The sequence below is a fragment of the Thermobia domestica genome, chromosome 5 (assembly GCF_964235325.1).
Source record: "Thermobia domestica chromosome 5, izTheDome1.hap1.1, whole genome shotgun sequence".
Taxonomy (NCBI): domain Eukaryota; kingdom Metazoa; phylum Arthropoda; class Insecta; order Zygentoma; family Lepismatidae; genus Thermobia; species Thermobia domestica.
In genome coordinates this window covers 163,913,008-163,934,336 of record NC_137458.1, presented here as the reverse complement: position 1 = coordinate 163,934,336, position 21,329 = coordinate 163,913,008, and the positions used below count along the sequence as shown (strand labels likewise).

General features: G+C 32.9%; 1 protein-coding gene across 2 annotated transcripts in view; it reads left to right on the top strand.

The window, feature by feature from the left end:
- LOC145686234 (uncharacterized) overlaps positions 1 to 20,956 on the top strand; it is a 29,990-nt gene extending 9,034 nt beyond the window's left edge. For both annotated transcript variants that reach the window (XM_081759316.1, XM_081759318.1), the window contains exons 2-6: positions 964 to 1,186; positions 6,804 to 6,980; positions 11,471 to 11,628; positions 13,184 to 13,315; positions 17,734 to 20,956. In XM_081759316.1, the coding sequence (XP_081615442.1) occupies positions 965 to 1,186; positions 6,804 to 6,980; positions 11,471 to 11,628; positions 13,184 to 13,315; positions 17,734 to 17,896 (852 nt within the window). In that variant the 5' untranslated portion in view covers position 964 and the 3' untranslated portion in view covers positions 17,897 to 20,956. The remainder of the gene's footprint in view (positions 1 to 963; positions 1,187 to 6,803; positions 6,981 to 11,470; positions 11,629 to 13,183; positions 13,316 to 17,733) is intronic.
- The last annotated feature ends 373 nt before the right edge of the window (positions 20,957 to 21,329 follow it).

Sequence of the window (21,329 nt, the reverse complement as noted above, 5' to 3'; positions counted from 1 at the left end):
TTATCCGTGTTACCGAACCCTTGTCGGCCAGTGTAATTAGAGATGTATTATAGCGTTTTTTAACGTTTCCCTTAGAAGGGAAGAAAAAAGGGTGGAGGTTGCAGTTATAATTAGCTAACCATATCTCGAAATCCTTTAAGATTAAAGATATGTTAGGAATATAAAACTGATATACAAACTCCTTATTCAAAACAAGTGGGCATATGTCACAGTATTTCCCGAAATTCCACCTCAGCATTTCCAGAAATTCCGTTCTTGCCATTTTTTTTAAATATAAAGAAATGACTTCGAAGTTGTCAGTCTTATCATCACGGGAAAACAGATGAAGATTTGAAATAAATTTTGAAACAGCTAGCCCTTGGGCCGACATAGGGCTTTATAATATCACTTTGAAATGCATATTCTAAAGGGAAAAAGAGATTTAAATTTTTCTGCTTAAAGAACAATGCAATAAACGTATTCTAGCCATGCGAAAAACGGAATAAGATGCGAGACCGTAGGCCGAGCATACGTGGAGGTCCGGGAGCGAACTCCCCAGTTAGCCGCAGGCTATTTTAATAGTTTTCAATACTGTGAGCTTATACCAAATTTTTATCTAAGGGATTCTCGGTATGCTGTGACGTATCGTCATTGATACTGCAATATTTCAGATGCAGAAAAATGATATTGTCCGGTTTTCATCATTTTGTATCAAAATGACCGCCAGCAGCTTCGCACCAATAGCAAGAGAGAGCACCAGTCCATTGACGGGCAGTACAGCGAATGACAAAAGCCTTGAGATCCTGATTATTACAGCAACATTTTTTTTTTCTTTTTTCGTCTCTTGAAAAGTTCACAGACATGTTGTGGTATCAACGACGATACGTTATCACTCTCATTTCATTCTTGAAATTTACAAAATATCGAAGTTCCATAGAAAAGAAAATACACATATTTCGGCTGATTTTTTTTTTATATTTATAGGATGATGACCGAAAAAGAAGTACCAGTCTACGATGTGAATTTGTTGGTGCTTTCATGGGAAGATATCTTATTTCCACATGTGCTATCACTTCTTAGCATTCAGGACTGGTTTAGCCTTCGAGGTGTTTCGCAAGAATGTCGGCAGCTTGTCGATGCCTTTTTTACCACCGTGAAACACGTTAATGTTTCACCGTATAAAATGTTTACTCCCTTAGCATTTAAGGTAAGTATCTATTTCATGCAAACTGCATTAAACAGGTTATTTAAATATAGTGGACCCTTGGGCTACGAAACCCTCAGTTCGTGAACAGATCGGTTTACTAACAATTTTTTGCTCGTCTTACAGCAATATTTCGGGCTACACATTCTCACACACGTGTCTGCCTACAATTCCACGTGCCCAGTAAAGCTATTGCGTGTTTGCAATAAACATTGTCAGTGCTGTGATCAGAAAGTACTTTTTGTTCTGTTTTTGTACTTTTTGTTTTGTTTAGCCTTCATACTGTGTAATTTAGTGTTAGGTATTTGTCTTTAGAAAGGATTTCTATTCTACCTAGGTATATTCTTCACTACCGAAAACTTTTTTTTTTTTCTTTTAAAGCATATAGACGTGTTTCTATGGCTAGAACGGATTAATTGTATTTAGATTAATTTCAATGGTATAAAAATTTGAGTTTACGAATGTTTCGGTTCACGAATAGCGTTACTGAACGGATTAAGTTCGTAACTGTGGGTTCACTGTAGTTCATTTTATATATTTACTTATTTACATATATCACGTTCTTCAGTATATTTTTCCATTTTTTAATGATTTGTAGTAATCTTATTTTTATCTAATATTATTATTTTCAGTCTGATTCAACATTAATAATATGTAATAGTTTTGAAGTAATATTACTACAATATTTGAGTATTGACGAAAGTCATTCTATGCAAAACGCATTAATGCAGATAAAGGATCAATCAATTTGAGATATTACGATAAAAGATTTTTGTAGAATTTACTGCACATACACTAGTTCTGAAATTGATCCGCCAAATGGCAGAACGTTGTACGTCTTTCAATATTTGTTCATAATTCGTTGTTTATTTAAACTCAATCATTGTGCTGACCGAGGTTAAATTATGTACTGTATTCGATATTCAGTTTAATTTGTATATATCTGTAATATGCTTTCGACGATCAGTAACTCGATCCATTGTACATGTGAATTTTGCAAGTATTTATCATACGGTTGTGTTGTTTAAAACAGTGTTAATGTATACTGTTAAAAAACTTAATGCGTCCAGATGAACTTTGCAATAAGCTGTTTAAGCAATCTCTGTTGGCTTTGTCGATAGTTTTGGGAAACACATGAAAGTCTTTTTTCATTTCAGAATTTAATTTTGCATTTATTTCGTATGCCAATTAAAAATTGATGAAGTTTAACCTCTTGTTGATGTAAATTCCTTGTACTCCAACACCTCGTCTTTTGAACGATCTGCTACCACAAAACTTTACACTAGAACTTTTTTGTAACGACTTGCATAATGTAGAACTAGTTTTGTAAAATTGTGATCATTATTGAAAAACAATAAAAGTTACACATTTCAACATTTCAGCTCATTATTTACTTGAAATTCCTATTAAGCAATCTGCGCATCAATATGTATATTTCAGTGTTTTTAATATAGAACCCTTCCATAGCTTCTTGATCTGCATTAACATTAATAGTTGTTAAAAACTTAAAAGCTGCTGTGTGCTCAATTAAGTGTATTCCTATATATTATGTCTTGTATCGTTTATTAAATGTTTAGTTAGTAACCAAACCTTACCATTTTTCCGTTTTTTTAAAATTTTATTTAGTTTTGTGAGGTGTATTCTGTTTTTAAATTGACGAAAAAAAAAATGAATTTCTGAGAGCTACTGACGAAGGCAGCAGAGATTGTTGAAACAGTGTAGTGCAATTGAAGTGCATTTGGACGCAGTAAGTTGTTATATTTTCTTGCAAATTATATAAATATGCATCAAATCATACCCTTAAATAAGTGATGTTCATTACACAATTCGAACATTTAGTTTTCAGTACGTGTATTTGAAACAAAATAAATGAATGAAAGAAAGCAAAGATGAAGAAGAAATAGGGATAGCCCCGCACTGTTAAAAAGAAGTTGCATATACCATAAGGAATATGAAACCAGAAAAGGCACCAGAAGAAGTTAAAAAGAGTTGTGTTAAATGTAAAGAGTTTACTAATGAGAGCGTCAGAACTTTGAAATCGTGTTCTGGCAACACTTACTAGATTTGTAAGATTAAATTGTAGCACCTGTGCTGTAGTGTGTGGCAAATTAGCATGGCTAGAAACACAATTCAAAAACGTGTAGAAATTATTCGAATTTATATTTTACCATCAAATTCAGTGTTTAACAGACATTTGAACGTATTTCTAAATACTAAATACAAAACGTCTTACAATCACGTTTTTTCACGGACTTCATTTCTTCAATTAAATCTTCCTGGATTGATCAAATAACATTCTGTGCGGTGCAACTTGCCACACAAATCACCCGACTCTATATTTACTGGACGAAAAGTTCCTTGGACGCGTTCTGTCTACAAATTCTGATGAGAATTGACTGCTCAGATCATGTGTTCCTTCCCACTGGATTATTTTCCATGGGGTTTCCTCAAATCTCAGGTCTACGAGAATAAGCGATGAACAATTCGTGAAGCGAAAGGGAATATTGAAAACACCATTGCGAGTTTTCCGTTCAGTGTATTTGCAGAAGTCGTACAAAATTGGATTTCAAAATCCGTTCTACGTACCGAAGCAAAGAAGGGTATTTGAACGACATTATTACTAGAACATAATGCCATTGGTTGCTTTCCGCAATAATAATAATATTGGAATTTATACAGTGTCTACGAAAGTTTAAAAAAAAAAATAATAAACCCGCTTCAGCGTAAATGAGACGTTAAATTTAGAAGTGGGTATAGCATATTATATCGTACCCATGTATTGAGAGAACTAATATAAAGGTCAGACAAGTATACCTCGAATGCTGTATTTTTGATTGAAAAAGCGTTCGATTCGATAAAGACTATGGCAGTTACTAATGCTCTTAAATCATGTGGTGTCTATCTATAAACAGGACAATGTGAATATGAACTGTTTGTTAATACAAAGATTGTAAGACTAGAGAAGGTAATGCAGCGGGGAGATACTATTCCTCTAAAACTTTTTACAAACATAGTTGTTTCTGCATTTCGATCCAAAGGATAAATATAAATAGAGAATGTCTGACCTATAATTTGCTGATTACATTGTTCTTTTTGCAAACAACATAGAACTGCATAATACAATGTTGACAAATATGGTAAAGCATAAGAGTGATGTTCAACTACTGCTCAAGAAACTTTGCGGTAGAAATCAAAAATATGGAATCAGAAGTGGATATCTACGTCTACCTAAGGCAGAAGGTATCCGTGGATTGCAGTATTCATGAAGCTTAGAAAAAATAAACAAAAAGAACTATTCACAAATTACCAACCGAGGAAGTGTGAGAGCAGGAATGTCATTTGGGGACGGCAGGAGAGCAATATCTCTGAGTTTGAGAAACACATACTTTTTTTTAATAAATTGTGTACTAATATATTAATGAAAATCGTGAAACTCTTATGTCGGTAGATATCTTGCCGTCCTCCTTGGCAAAAATCTGAAATGACGCTACTGATTGAGAAATCATCGAATATAATCGGAAATTGGTTTTTGTTTGGACAGGGTAGTTGAAGAAATTTAAATTTTTAATTTAAGGTCCCACGAAGACAGACGATTAGTGAACGTGTGTGTAAAAGAAATTGATAGAATTAGAATTTGAGAGAACCTATGGACACTATACTGTCCACCATAGGCTTATATGGCCTGGGATTGAACTAGGGATCCAATCACCAGAGATGACCGATTTACCACTAAGCCACAGAGGGGAATCGAATTAATAGAGTTTTGTAATTGAGAAGAAATCAACAGGTATAGGAGTGCAGTCAGAAGTAACAACTTCATATTGTGGTTGAAATGTGCTCCGCCTGTTTTAACTTACAAGGCAAAGATGTAGACATTAGCAAAATCAACACCTTTCATGCTATCAAGAAACAAACTAGCCAGTGTCTGGTTGTGACTTTTTAGTGACATATTGCCCATCAGATCAGAAGTCCAACATATGAAGAAACAGATCTTCGAGAGTCATGTTCATTTGTAGTCATAGTTTAATAACTGATTGACCCCAAGGATATGAATTGTTCGACAGATTCAAAAATCATTAACAAAATACAATTTCTATTTTATATATATACCCATAAAGATGAAAACCGCAGTTATGTGCTGAAAGTATTCAGTGAAGTCAGTGTTTTTCCTGCGGTGCTGTATGTTGTTTTATTACCACATACTACACCTGAGGTTTGCAGTGGGAGAAAAATATAACTATTCATTCAAAATAGTCTGTTTACAGCAGCACATCTCTGTCATTGATTTACAGGACTCTGTCCCGTTGCAGAAGAAACGTATTCCGTGTAGCAATTAAGTTCTTGCCTCACTTTCGGGAGCATCTCTGGCGTTGAACATCTTGTCTTGAAGAAAGTGACTTAAATGCATAAATATATTGTAGTTTAATCTTTTTATCCGGGAAATATGAAAGATGCAGGAATGTCATATTGTATTTGAGGTCGCTCAGCTTCTCTTTCGTAATTTTTCTCACGCATGTTTATGAATATCTTTCAAGATCAATGGATCCTGACTGTTTTTTAGTTAACTTTTGGTGCATATCATATTCTCACAGTATGTGACGGCGGTAATAATTTCACCAGGGACCTCTTTTACACTGATACTGTTCTTGTAATACTAACGACAAATTCATAAGTCCGCCATGTTTATGACTGTGTCATAAACTTAGAATTGATTAGAGGTAACATCACTAGTATTGATAAATGGCTATTGGTTTAGTGTTTGTGCTTCGTAATTTTACATATAAGTAAACTTGTATATCTTGTGAAATTTAATACAAGAGGAAAGAACTTGTAGTAAAAGAACCCAGTGCTGGTTGTGTGTGACATCGTTTTTAAAGGCAGGGATCCCACCTGTTCTCTTGGGGAGTATCATATAAGATCCATTTATTTACACATATCTCAATACGATCGAGTGAGATTCATTTTGATGTCAATCTGATAGGATGTCCGCTCGCTACTGTTTGTGATCCTCAATTTATTCCTGCAAGATCCAGTTATCTATTTTTCGCTTTCCTTACGTGCTGTGAATAATCGGCAGTGGATTAAAACGGAGACGTTGAACTGTCGAACAAGTTCTCTGGAGGTGGTAAACGAATCTGCCTCTACATGCCATTAGAGATTTGATGTCCATTCTTGACGTGCATCATCTGCCAGCCTCATCTTCGAATCCGTGGTACCCGGAACGAAATTTTTTAAACCAATAGCACATTCAATTTTGGAATTTAATCTACGCTTCGTCCCCTCATTACATTAAGATAGTTTCTATCACGTCTAGTTTGACCTCACGCAGAAGAATTACATGTAAATCACTCCGGCCGATCATGTTTCACAGATCAATGCAACACGTTCTGTAGCACTTGTACTTTTACTTCTGGCGTAATGACTATCTGCTGAGCGATCCTCAACTGGTATCACTCATGGTTCCCCGCTGTGGTACACTTAAAATCAGCGAGCACTGAATGTGGTTATTTTATATTTTAGCCATTTATTTCTGAGCGACCTTTTTCAGATACGATTCGCAGTTTCATTTGCTTACTTGTATTTAGTGTGTAAGTAATTATAATTTATTTTTTTCTTTTAGGTATTGACAGTAAACAGTGTTAACATCCGTCACTTAAATTTGAGCTACTGCAAATGGTTAACAGATGATATTTTAATCCCAGTGTTCCAAAATAATATTCATCTTGAGTATGTGAATCTGAATGGCTGTTTAGGATTATCTAGTTCATGTCTGCAACCTCTTGTCTCACATTGTAAAGTAAGATCATTTTCCTCTTATTCTGTTTCGTATTTTTGTGATTATAATATGCACGTACGTATAATTCTGGAATGACTTAAATCTAAAGATGATATTATTTATAAACTTCATTGGAAACTCTACAATGGCATTACTTTTTTTAAAAAAAAAGTCTTACGTATCATCGTATAATATGTGAGCTTTTCATTGAAATTGCACATGTATGAAGTTTTTTTTTTTTTTTTTTTTTTTTTTTTTTTAAATACGGGCATTCCGTGAATTTAACAACGAAATGACATGAAATGAAAATTTAGTTTAACGTCCGGTGTTATGCCTCTTAGGCTAAAGAAGACGGTGATTAAGAAAGCGAGTGATTGTAAAATTAAAATTTGTGTACTCTCCCGCCGGAGTTGAACCAAGGACTATGTGCACCAGAGGCGCACACACTAGCTACTAGACCAGTGGGACGGGGAAGGGGGGTAGCAATTCTGCAACTAGATCCAACCTGAAGGAATGTGGAAACTTCTCAAACAAGTCTGATACAATGTTAGAGAATAATTAAGACCATTAAAATGATAGGCGTAGTGTCCGAATTAGGTTATTGATGTTTGGGGTAGGGGTGACGAGAGGATAAAATGAAGCCCAACAAGATACGAATTCTGAAGGTGCAATAATTCAAAAAGTAGAAAATGTGCTCTCTAGCACCCACACAGATATAATTATCTGAAAATAATAGTAAACAAGCAATAATAACTACGTTTGAACAATAATCCATACATGACTTCGTTACACGTTGTTAAATATAATATCGTTACCGAAATTCGCCTCCAACGACGAACTGAAGGGTCTGAGAATACGATTGCAAGTAACAACTAAAGGCAATAAGGTAGGTAAACGTGCGATGGTGAAAACAAGAGTAAAGTATATTTATGTGTGGTAGCTGTGAGTATAAAATTAGAAACCAAAAGTAATAGTGTATATCTTTTATTTAGGAATACAGCTAGCAGATTGAAATTATATGGAAGGACGGTAAACCTGTGTAATTAGACAATATACTCAATTTTTCTTTATCACTAAACTTGGCTTCGGGAGAGGGGGGATTAACATACTTGGCAGGAAACTGGATTTAGCTGCTTTGGAGGAGAATAATATATGGTTGAGGTGGGAAATTTAACTCATTCCTCCGACAGTTCTCACTCTGATTAGGCGACCCCACGATACTAAAAGTTATGTGACTGAATATAGTCCTTCGGTAGGAAAGGTCCCAGGTTCAATTCCCGGTGGGAACAGTCGGTCGAAAAAGTGTAAAAAGCTTTTTTCAGGCCAGCTATCCTGAATGAGGTTTACCTGGGTTTTCCTCATTCCCACCAGGCATATGCCGGGGTGATACCTAACATATAGGTCTCAGGCCGCTTTCTTCCTTTCTCAATCCTTTCTTCGGATAGTGTGCTCGCCGAGGGACGTCACCGCTCATACATACGTGACTACCTGACATGGCCATAGCTGCCGAAAGCCCAGACATCTAAATCCTGAGTATAGTCCTTCATGGCGGTAACACTAGAGAGTTTTTAGTTACAAACTCTCAAAATTACATCTAAATTAAAAAAAAAAAAAAAAAAAAAGCTTGTAAATTTACTGTACTTCTGGAATTAAGCGTAGCATTAACCATGTTGAATACCTGCGCCATCTTTGCCTTTAGCCTGTTGGCTTATGTGGAGATTTTTTTTTTTTTCTGTTTCCTTTCAAATAAACTGAAATTTTAACGGTTTGATTTTACTGATTTTTTCGTGAAATCTATTTAAATGTCCCTTTTTACTTCGTGAGAATTCATTTTTGTTATGTATAATCTTAAAGTAATAATAAATTTAAATGTGATGCCAATTCATTGTGAAAATTAGAATATTTCACTAGATTTGAATAAGAAATCCGTAAAATTAGTCATTAAAATTCCAGTTCATTTCAAAGAAAGTAGAAAAAAATAATTCTTCATGTAAATTAATGGGCTTAAAGTAATTAAAACTGGCATCGATACTGAACACCGTTAATACGAAGATCTGGACAAATACATAATAAATATCCTTTGCTCTCTCAACCTAAAGTAAATAGAAGTCTTAGTTTATAATTAAGGCATAAATACATACATAAAATTTGAAGAAATAATGATAAGTTCCAAGCTTTAAATTCTTAGTGGTACTGTACCAAGTAAGGGCAAATGTTTATTAGTAAATTAAAATTATTAATGTGTATTTAACGGAAAAATAAGGTATACAGTTTTTCTAGTGCGATCTTCAGAAGTTCGTTTTAATTCATACATGATGTTCAATAGGTGTCACCATATCTATGAAAAAGTAGTAATGTTGCGCCTATCATTAATAGATATGTAGCGTAAGCTCCAGAGTTCTTTTCCATTCTCTCGTTCCGCCAATTTTTCCATCTCTATTTGCCTGCATGTATCATCTGTTTCCTTAGTTTACAGGTCATAACATTGGTACGCTAAGTTTAAGGATTTTTATACGAGTACTTATCACTTCGATGTGCTCTGCGATCGTCTTCAGGAAGAACAGGTTAAGTTTTGAGGAGAAAATATCTTCTTATTTTATGAAATATCTTTTATATATATATATATATATATATATATATATATATATATATATTAAAAGGCCTTGTGTCCATCTTAAACATAAATTAAACATAACTTTCTTACAAGGCTGTCTGTATTTTTATTATAAATTAACGAGAAATGTAACAGTTTCGGAAGTATGTCACTTCCTTCTTCAGACTACTATTTCAACTGAAATCATAGATAACATAACATAATTTGTTATCTCTACCAATCAAGAATCATCTTTTTCATTAAAATTCAAAATATATGCCCATTGTTGTGACAATTTTAAACTCTTTAACAGAAAACTCAAAACAGAGAAGAAAGAAGAAAGAAGAAAAGTAGAATATAAGGACAATATAGGGTTAAATTTTATTTATATGTTTTTCAATATTCACGTAGTTAATTAGTAATCAATATTCAGGTAGAAAATTTAGTATTCAATATTAGTTAAAAATTTCTATATTTAGATAGTTAATTAGTATTTAATTTAGTTAATATATATTAAAAGAAATATAAAGATTAGGTAACAATGTATTATTTCTGTTAAGAGTTTAAAATTGTCACAACAATGGGCATATATTTTGAATTTTAATGAAAAAGATGATTCTTGATTGGTAGAGATAACAAATTATGTTATGTTATCTATGATTTCAGTTGAAATAGTAGTCTGAAGAAGGAAGTGATATACTTCCGAAACTGTTACATTTCCCGTTAATTTATAATAAAGAATACAGACAGCCTTGTAAGAAAGTTATGTTTAATTTATGAAATATCTTATTTTATTAAAATATGGAGAGATTTTGTGAACGCGGCATTGAACTTTCGGGCTTCATAGGCTATAGAGTTAGTTAATCTTTTCGTATATATTCTTGAGTTAAGGATCATTAACTTCACTGTAACCTCACTTAATCAAAAATAGTGTGCGTAAAGTAATCTGTACTGGTAATTCTTTGTATGGGTTACTTGTACACAAAATGAATTCAGTGTTTTTTCCTATAAATTCTTATTAAACGAGGGACATTTTCAACGTAAGGTCCGTTACATAATAATTAAAAACTATTAAGCATTTCGAGTATATTACATTTTTAGGAGATTCTACATGCCTTCAACTTCGCTTCACTTTAATTTCCGTTGATGATAAAATGTTTGTCGTATCGGGAGACAAGTTTTTGCAGACCCGTGTCTTAAAAGATTTCCATCTGAAAGGCCAATTCATCCGACACAATTTTGTAGAGATCGTGAAGCTTTCGGAAAATTCTGTGATAGCATGAAAATGGTGAACCGTCTGATTTCATGAATCTTGACGTCTACCACATGCACAGGAACGTTAGTGATTACAGACGGCTGGCCTGATCATGGTTAACGTTCTTCCTCCTTTCCTTAAACAGTCTCACCTAGGCACAGATTTGGCAATGAATTGCTGCCCTTACTACATTTCTAGCTGTCAGGAATGGAAATAGAGATCTTATTTTGCAGGCGACGGTCCGCTCTATCTTTTTGAGCTCTTCCATCACACACACACACACACACAAAAAAAAAAAAAAAAAAAAAAAAACACACACACGCTGTTGATGTTATTGAATATGGGTCTATTTATACTCAAAAGATGCCGGGAGACATTGCGCATGCACAAAATTACGAACGCTCGCCCGTTATTTAGATATTACCAAGCAGACCTTACTTTAAAAACGTTCTTCGCATAAACCGTCTATTTTTGTTGTTAATCTGTAGATCATAGAGCAGCGATTGAAGTAATAACTCCAGCAAAGGAACATTAGTGTGTGCTTGGGTAGTAGAATATGTTCCTTGCATACGATTTCAATTTTTTAGAATTATTATTGTTATTTTAATTTTGTTATGTATACTGAGGATGTATGTGAGATTATTGTGTATTTTTCTCTTACAGGAACTGAAAACATTGTTGCTGCAAAATTGTCACTGGGTCACTGTTGCGAGTATTGATTCTTTTGTTCTCCACCAAAATAATTTGGAAGAAGTAGACCTCACCTCGTGCTGGGAACTTGGAGATGCAAGTATAGTTCCACTTGTTCAGAAATTTAATAGGTAAGAATTATATGCCAGATACATTAAACAGAAGATGTCATTATTGCTAGTTTCTTTAGACATTACAGGAACGAAGACTGGTAGCTAAACACTTCTTTTTCATAATTCATTTGCGTGAATTTAGTTTGACCAGGAGAGAAGAGATTTGTACAGTGAAATATGTAGACCTGAAACTTGGGACTTTTAGAGATTTAGAGCATTCCAATTGATTCCTGGTTGCACAAAATGTTCACTCACGCAACATCCGAGTTGACATTTTATGGCCGAAGAGAGAACTGCTTGGCATGTGTCGCTGCTGGCTGAATGTTTAGCACTGCGATGGGCTGGCAATCTGCAAGCATGAAGTACGAAGTAATTGGTGAGAAGATACATGTTTTATCTTCACAGACGATCTGAAACAATAGAAATATATAATTTAATTTAATCGTGCTAATGTTGTTATTGACTCTCAGTACTGCCAAGAACACAAAAGTGATGATGACCAGGTTCATAATCGCCAGTGTGTAAGTGACAATTTTAGAAAAGACAAAAGCATAAGAAAATCTTTATCATTGCAATTGTTAAACAATTCACTTTGAATTGTCAGACTGACGTTTAGTTCAGTCTTAATCCTCTAAAGTTGATAATTCCAGATTTTCTCATTGATAGAAATTAAACTCTAATCCGAAAAGTGTTAAACGTCTTTGTTTATAAACATTGAATAAACTAAGTATTTTTATGTTTTTACTAAACGCTTATTAACATATAACTAAGAAAATCCTTAACTAATTAAACGTTTTACGAAACGTTTTCCTCTAAAAATTAAAAGTTTTGACGATTTAATACCTAGGTAGAAAGCGCTAGTAGAAATTTGTAGATTTTCATAGTATATTATCTCTATCTAAATGACAAGCGAAACAACTTTGAAATCATCAATATATTTTTCGATAACAGAAGAGAGCCAATAAGTTTGTATTTATACCGTTGTTGTAACTTGTTTGTGACAGTTACATCTTTAGTATGGATGCGTGAAGCTTGGTCTCCGATAGTGTGATTCCAGTTTTCTATAGACCCGATCCGAAAAGAGACGTCAAACTGTAAGCAAACAGATTTGTTACATTTAGTTTTTTATTGTATTGCTTGTATCTCGTATAAAAAGATTTGGTAAAGATTTTTCCTAACATACAAGGAAGCACGGTGACTCAGTGATAGAGCGCTAATCTCTGATGGGAGGGGTTCACTTCCATTAAATATCCGTCTTCTTCAGCCTAACTATACGACGTAAAACTATATATTTCATTTCATTTCAAAATTTCTTCATATATTCCTTCTTTCTTCGTAATTTGGGAAGCTCATAATTTGCAGAGGTTATCTTGAAACTTGCATATGGGTCGTGATATAGAATAAAGACTATTTGCCTCACTACAGTATATGTCTAATTTGCTGATATATTTGTTTGCGAATGAGTAATTTTGAGTACTGCCTTTCATTTTTGTGAATATCTTGCTGAAAGCAATTTATTTATTTATTTTTATTTAATTAATTAGTTAATTTATTTATTTGTTTGTTTTTACAGGCTGCGAGTTTTGTGTGTGTCAAATATCTATTCGTTGACTGATACCACATTGTTCTCGATTGCTGCTCATTGTCGAAATTTAGAGCATTTGAACTTGAGAGGATGCTGGAGAATCACTGATGATGGGATTAGGTGAGTGAGTATTCATTGTAATGCACATAGACATACTGAAGGCTAATATGTAATAAGATCCCTACTTTATCAGGATTTTGTTGATTGCAGCTAACATGCGAAAGAAAAAAAAGAGATGTATCTATAATGATCAATCCTTAAGTAGGTAGGTAATTATTATGGATGTTCACTAGTCTTACTCCTGAATTAGCTGGTGAAGTACTCGGCGTTAGTTAAGTAAGATAATTACAAGAAGTTTGGTCTTTCACACAGCTGTCCCAATACTGATTTTTTGGTATAAATTTGAACCCCCTTCCACTTCTAAGGAAATGTATTTTAACCAAACTGAATGATAAAAACCCAGTTTGAGGTAGAGAACTGTTCCAAAATTGATTTTAAACGGTTCAACGGTGTAGATTTGTATAGCTGACAAACATTATACCTAGAACACACACACACACACACACACACACATATATATATATATATATATATATATATATATATATATATATATATATATATATATATATATATATAATGTTTGTTAGCTATATACAGGGTGGCCCAAAAGTAGGTACACAGTCCCGTACTGATCAATTCATTGTTTTTTATATCATTTCTTATTGTTATCCATCAGGTAGACTTAGTTTCTTTATTATTTGTTCTTAATGTCTTTTTACTTATATCTTAAGCTCGGAACAGCCGAAGCAAATAAACCTATAAGCTAGAATGTTATACTTGATCAATTCAGGGGTGTATACCTACCTACTTGCCATCACCACCCTATCATTCCTCCGTAGAAGCGATATTTTAAAAAGCACTGGAATACGTGTTAACTTATTTCTAATGAGGAGTTTATATACCGAGATCCGAGTTCCCTAACTTGAGGGGCTCGTGGGTGACAGACTCTATTTTTGGTGTAAATTATGAACCCAGAAAACCGGTTCGATGTAGATACGGTTCAGCAGTATGAATTTGTGTAGCAGAGAAACATACAAACAATATTATAGAAAATGTATACCATGTAATCCCCCGTTCCGCCCTTAGAAGTAGAATTTTCAAAAACGCTGGGACACGTGTCCAATTATTTTTATAATGTGAAGTGTGCATACTGAGTTTCATCTCACGCTGACTTGAGAGTCTCCTGACGTACTCCTGAGGTTTTTGGTATAAATTTTGAACATCCCTTCCCTGAGGATAAGCATTGTAAACAAGTGACGTGATAAAGAAAACCGGCTCGAGGTAGATACTGTGTTCAAAATTCATTTCAATCTGTTCAACAGTGTGAATTTGTATACGAAACAAACATTCAGCTGTATATGTAAGAAGATTACTTACCAGAAAACAGAAAACATTATCACACATCCTGAAAGCATACCAAGAAGCACTTTCACTAAAATGCTTCTTTAGGTAGGGATGGAAAAAGTTAAAGGAAAGAAAAGAAAAATTGAAGAACAAAAAAAAAAGAAAAAAGAAAAAGAAAACGAAAAAAACTGAACCGTCTTTATAGGCGTCATGTTGAAATGCATTGTCATGTGTATATATATATATATATATATATATATATATGTTGGAAAATTGAGTAAATAATATTACAGTTTCCCCTGATAAGATTCTAACACTATTTACTACTGTTGCCATAGTGCATTTTATTCTTAAGCATAAATTTTAGTTAGTTTGAAAACCTATTTCTTGACAATAGGTAATACTTGTATGAAACGATTTATCTAAATGTGATTTCATAAGTAGTACTAGAATATTACAGAGAGAATGTTTTGATATTATGTATTAATTTTTAATTAATTGCGACGAAACTAAGATTAATGTTTTTTCACGTTAATGCACATGCAGCTTTGTGCATTCTGTATTCTCACGTAGAAGTAGATTGCTTCACAGATTTGACGAACAAGTGTCGATAGAATCATAATAATTTTGCTAATGACCTGAATGTAACCGTCACATATTTTGTTGCGTTATACAGTAGCCAACACGATAGCAAAACTACACAGTTTTATATTTCTCTAGCACTTGAACTAAGCGAATTTTTATCTATACATGCAACATTGATGAAGATGGTCGCAATGATGATCATATACCTTTTTGGGTAGAGTCCCAAACCCTCAATAATGGCCGCAGTGGCTCAGTGGTAGAGCTTTCACCTCTGGTGCATGGGGTCCAAGGTTCAATCCCAGCTTCCGCCAAGTGAACTTTGTGGTGGACAAACACCGTGTGCGTGGGTTTCCTCCGGGTCCCCCTTTTCTTCCACTTTCTTCATTCCACCATTTCATTCATTTCTCATCGTCACCGTCTCCTTTAGCCTAACCGGCATAACCGTGGGACGTAAAACTCAAAAATTTCATTTCATTTCATTTCATTTTACAAACCCTCAATAGCCGTAGCGCAGATTTCATCTCAATCCGTTCAGTGATTTCCAATTTACAAGAGTGCATCTATTATTTAGAATTACTTGTACAGTGGCTAATGACACAGTGAAAACACCAACATGTGCTGGCAACCTTCGCTTGCCAAACAAAGCAACATATAGCCTAAGCTATTTATTTTCGAGTAAGCCACATAGTCGTCTGGCGACTGGAACTTAAGTAATTACAAAGAACAAGATGTTTGTTCTCTTCTCTTCTCAGAGAGTTCATCCTTTTCTTTTGTATCTTAGGTTTCGTTATTGCTTTCACTTTTATTTTGATCCTCTGTGACCAGAAGTTCAAAGGAGAAGAGAAAGCTTGAAAATACGCAAATTTTGTACGAATTAAGTTTGAACGGAGTAAAATGTTGAAACGTTATTTCTTTTGAAGTAGAAAATAGTGTATGCACTTTTCATACAATGGTGTTTACACTTTTCAAAATCATGTACAATTAGCGACAAAAGTTCTTTCCGTTTGATGAAATTAGTTTCGTAAACAACTTCAAAATGAAAGGATATATAATTACAGTTTTCAGTAAATGAAAAAGAATGTAATTTTCTGTACGTTCCAGCCATACCACCGTTATTCCCAAAATAAATTTTACCAAACAGAAAGAACTTTCATCGCTGACTGTACAATGTGTATATCTAGTAGTGATGCTTACCGTGGACATTCATATTTGTCCGCTTTAACTTTGCAGGTTTACTTATAATCACATATTCAAAAGTCAATGTTTCGTAGTGGTTAGAAGTAATTATTATTTTGGTATCATGAAAGGCCTTCATGGACTGCAAGAAAATATGAGCGAAGGAAGAAATCTTTCATATTAAGAGTAGTGCGATAATTAAATTCAGAGAGGAGAGGAACAACACTAACAGGAGCTCTTTTTTTTTAAACTATCAGATTTATTTCCTGTCCTCACCTATTCTGACCACACTATTATTATGACATGTGTTAGCTGTCAGTAACAGCCATGCCACTAAACTTACAGATTCTTGTCATGCGCATCTGTCTAATATACCTGAATAAGAGCCTCGGTTCGAATGGAGTACAGTGGATATCTGCGTTTCTTCTCGGAGTCTGAATCATTCAAATTAAAGAAGAACGGCAAATACATTTCTATCTTGTTTGAAATATTGAATTCTAGAAAGTAGATATACGAAACCTTTTAAACATAAGATGTTACTGTTTTTACAGTAGTTTAAATAAAAGTAAAATCTGACCAAAGCAAGTTACTCATAATAAATAATAAATAGTGTTATTGTTATCAGACACATTAACTGATAACGGCGATAATACACTGCCGAAACTGTAACAATATCATTTATTATGAGTGATTTGCTTTGATCAGATTTTACTTTCATTTAAAGCGACGAATTCCAAACCTAGAATGAACTACATTCAGATAATAGTTTAAGAATGTTGATGTTAATAATAATAATTATTATCCTTCAGATCTTGATGAATTCGTTTAGAGCAGTAAGCATGAATTTTCTTCTAATTGATCCATGTTGATCTACTGTGAAAATATCATTTGTAGCTAGGTAACACCGTAGTCTGTTTAGCGAGATGTTACATGTACATCCCTCGTAGTTGTATCTCTGTACGGTTAGTTTAACTGTTACAATAGTTTTTGGTGTCCTTATTTGATGCACAACTAACACTGCTTTTCAGAACTTCTTAATCTTATATATATATATAACTATACTGAACCTCCATTTGTCGACGAGTTAGTAAGTTTTACTCTTTAATTTGTCAAAACACGAAAGTACTGTTCCTTCTTGGTTCATGTTTCAACTCGGTAATCTTTACATTAGCTACTGCTGCGCCATCAGTTTATATTTCTGCAGGATACTTGCTGGTACCAGATTACAGCAGTCTTCCGAATTTTTATCGTATCTTTAAGGTTTCTCACTTAATTGTCTTTAATAGTTTAACAGTTGTAGCTTTTAAAATAGTATTGTTATCATTTTGCATGTTTTGCTGTTTATATGTTCATTTGTGTCTCTTTTACAGAATGGTTGGAGAATATTGCCACAAGCTACAATCATTGTTAGTGAACGATTGTCATTACATTAGTGAAAGAACCTTATCAACATTACGATATAGAATGTTTATTGACAGACCTCATTACACAAGTAGGAATTTGCCTGCCATAGGACTTAATCTCCAGATTTAAGAGAAACGTAAACTTATAGTTTTAAAATTGTCATGACAAAATATTATGTAAATATTTTTTGTTGTTGTTGTTAAGCATTAATTACAAATATAATTTTTTATTTTATTTATTTATTTACTTATTTATTTTTGTAGTGTTTATCCTATTTTTACTTGTTATATAGTGAAAACTTAATATTATATTTAGTTGTGACTTACATAATGGATTAATAGTAGTAGATTATGTAAAATTTCGTAGTTATCTGCAATATTACAGAATAATGTTTTAGCAATCTCAATTAACTAAATTTCGCTGACTGAGATTCTGTAGTTCTGGATCAGATTCATGGTTCTTTCCGTACTCATAAAAATGTCTATGGATTTCCTTTAATTACGTTGTATAGAAATTCCGAGATGTTATTAATGAACAACACCAAGAGGAGAGTCTAGAAAGTGAGCACGTACTACTAGTTTTTGATAATGCTTTAAAACTTGCGTTTCTCTTTTACTGATCTAGTAAAAGAACCAAATCAGTGCTGTAGTTTTGTATTCATATCACCTACAGGCAGTCAGACATGGTTATTAAATACAGTTTAAACTTGTGTGAGTTTTGGGCTTCCAGCATTGGCAACGATATTGTACAAGTATACTTCGGAATTGTAAGTTATGAATTCCATAAAAAATCGAGAGTTACTCCGTTTTTAAATGTTCAGTATAATATACGAAATGAGAAACAGTTAAATTTATTATTATAGAATATAATAATAATTATTATTTTGGTTGCTTACATAATTTAAATTTAATAAGGGGCTTTCTTTGAAGACTGAACTACTCAAGACACGCTCACCAAGAACAAGTTATGCATTTACATTATAATTCTGTATCTCTAATCCGTATCATTTCAGGATAGATTACATATAGTTAAGTTTCCAGAGACATTTTTGTAAAGTATCATGCTCTTTGGGCTAATTGTCAAGACTTGAATAGAACATTTTCAAAGAGTTTATTTTCAATAGAACACTTCAGTGTTTCAGAAACCTTTTTTTTTAATCTTATAATACCTCAAGAATAAGCCTCTAAATTTAATTCATTGTGCAACTTACCTTTATAAAACGTTCTACACTTAAAATTTTAATGTACAATTAATTTTAAAAAATCATAAGTATTTACTGTAAAATTAAAGCTATACGTGGCATGTTAGAAGTAACAACGATAATATATACAAACAATTTCTACTGTTGTTTTAGTGTTTCTGTTTCACAATATTTGGTGAGTATCGTTTTCCAAACGTTAATTCATTAATTTTTGTGAAATTGTAATCTAGACAATAAACTCAAAAGCTAAACACACCTTACAACTCAAAAAATCTTAATGACACCTGTATTTGTGTTTACTAACAGTAGGTAAAATATCACCTCGAGTTCTTATATTCATACTTTAAAAGTTTTAATTATATTATAACGGTATATGAAGGGAGTGTATTTTGATCAGTTTTTAAATTGTATTCTGACATGTATTCTGCATATAAATAATTCTGGATGACATGTTATAATATACGCATTGTATTGGATGAAGAGTTTCTTTGCTAAATGAATGTTTCTTCAGTGCAATTTTTATCATATTTGTTTTAAAATGTTAATGAGATTTATAGTAGCATTTGTAACTAAAAGCATAAGTTCGACAGTATTATTATTATTTTGTAATATTGAGTTTTATGCTAGTCAACAAGCTTCATATTTTCTAGTTTAATCTATTATTTATAAAATTACTTGCTTCTCAAGAGGTAGTTCGTTCTGCTTTCAGTTGTAGTCTGTAATTAGTTCCCTTGACATAGTTTTATCCAAAGTGTAGAATCAAAGGATTAACAACAGTTTCTGTAGGCTAAAAAAGAATAATTGTTTGATTTTCTTTAACGAATACCAGAAAGATAAAATCACTGTTGTTGTTTTCTTTTTTTTAACTATTATTATTGTAATATTGAATGAATTGTTATTTTTAGTAAAATGTTAGGCATAAGACGCAATTCGCACTTAAAGAGTTATGTTATTTAAACTCATAACAGAGCGTATCGACATATTTTCTTATAAAATTAAATGGGTGTTGGAACAAAATAACTAAAAGTTTGACTTAATTTCAGAGCAAAGCGTAGTTGACAGCCCAAACATGCCTAAAATGCAATAGCACTTAATTTTGAAGAAAAAAGTGTTCTATTATGAGACAAAAAAAGAAATTGTCTGCAGTTTATTTAATATAATAACTGGTTTTTATTACCACAATATGATGCTGTGTTATTTGATCTCAATTGATAGCAATAAATATTTTAGTTTATTGTTAGTTGCAATACTGTTTTGTCAAAACCGTATTTTATCATTATGATTAATAATAGTAATAATAAATGTCCATTGACTGTATTACCTATTTGTATTTTATTCATAGACGTAACGAAATCTATAAAAGTCCGTGCTACTTGCTTGTTACATGAGTGCTACTCTTAACAGTCTGTAAATATGTTTTATTTTATTTTGTATAAGTTGGATTCTAGTTGCCACATTAGATAGCGTCAAATAGCGTCGTTAGCTGTCGCAATTTTTTGATGTGGAGTGTACAGTAGTACCCAACAAAAAATATCGATTGGTGATAGCCGTGATGGATCAGTTTGATGTTCTACCTCCTTTTATTTTCTATTTAATAGATTTAGCCTAATCCAGTATTAAAAAAAAAAATAATAATTTTAGAGCCTCCACTTCCCCTGCCTTTGCCTGTATTTGCAGAATTAATATAACAGTCGCTTCTCTACTTCTTATCCTCTTTTTCTCTCTCTACACTCTTCCGATTTCTCTCTTCTCTTCTTTCAATTTAGTCTCCTTTAACTGGACTTCTGCAGCATGTTATCTTTTTTCCTTTTTTTAAATTGCTTTTATTTTTTTACAAACTAAAATTCTCTCCATCATCCAAATTAAAAATATATCTGAATACTATTCGGTTTAGCTTTGGGACTTCTTATATACAATAAAAGATAAATTCCTGATGTGTCTGATGAAGGCAAAGTTAATTTGTCGAAACTGTAACGCTGTTATTTATTAGTTAATTTATGCTTTAGTCACAATTTGTCTTTTATTGTATAAAAATATATAACAAAATACAAAAACAAAAGCCAAAAAAGTATTAACATTAATAACTCCTTATTCGAAACAATGAAAAACTACTATTTAGATTGGGAATTAAAACTACAATTACCAGACAAAAACATAGAAATAAGAAATATAAAAAGTTGTCCACAGGGTTCTGTGTGTAGTAATGTGGGACATAGTGATAAAAAATAACCTTGTTTAAAAGTGCTGGGAAATATGAAGAAAGAAAGAAAACAGTAGGAACATAGATAATTCCAAGATTGTTTTCCAATATTAAGTCGTCTAATTTCTCCCTTCGTTTGTCCATGACATTGCTGATCCAAA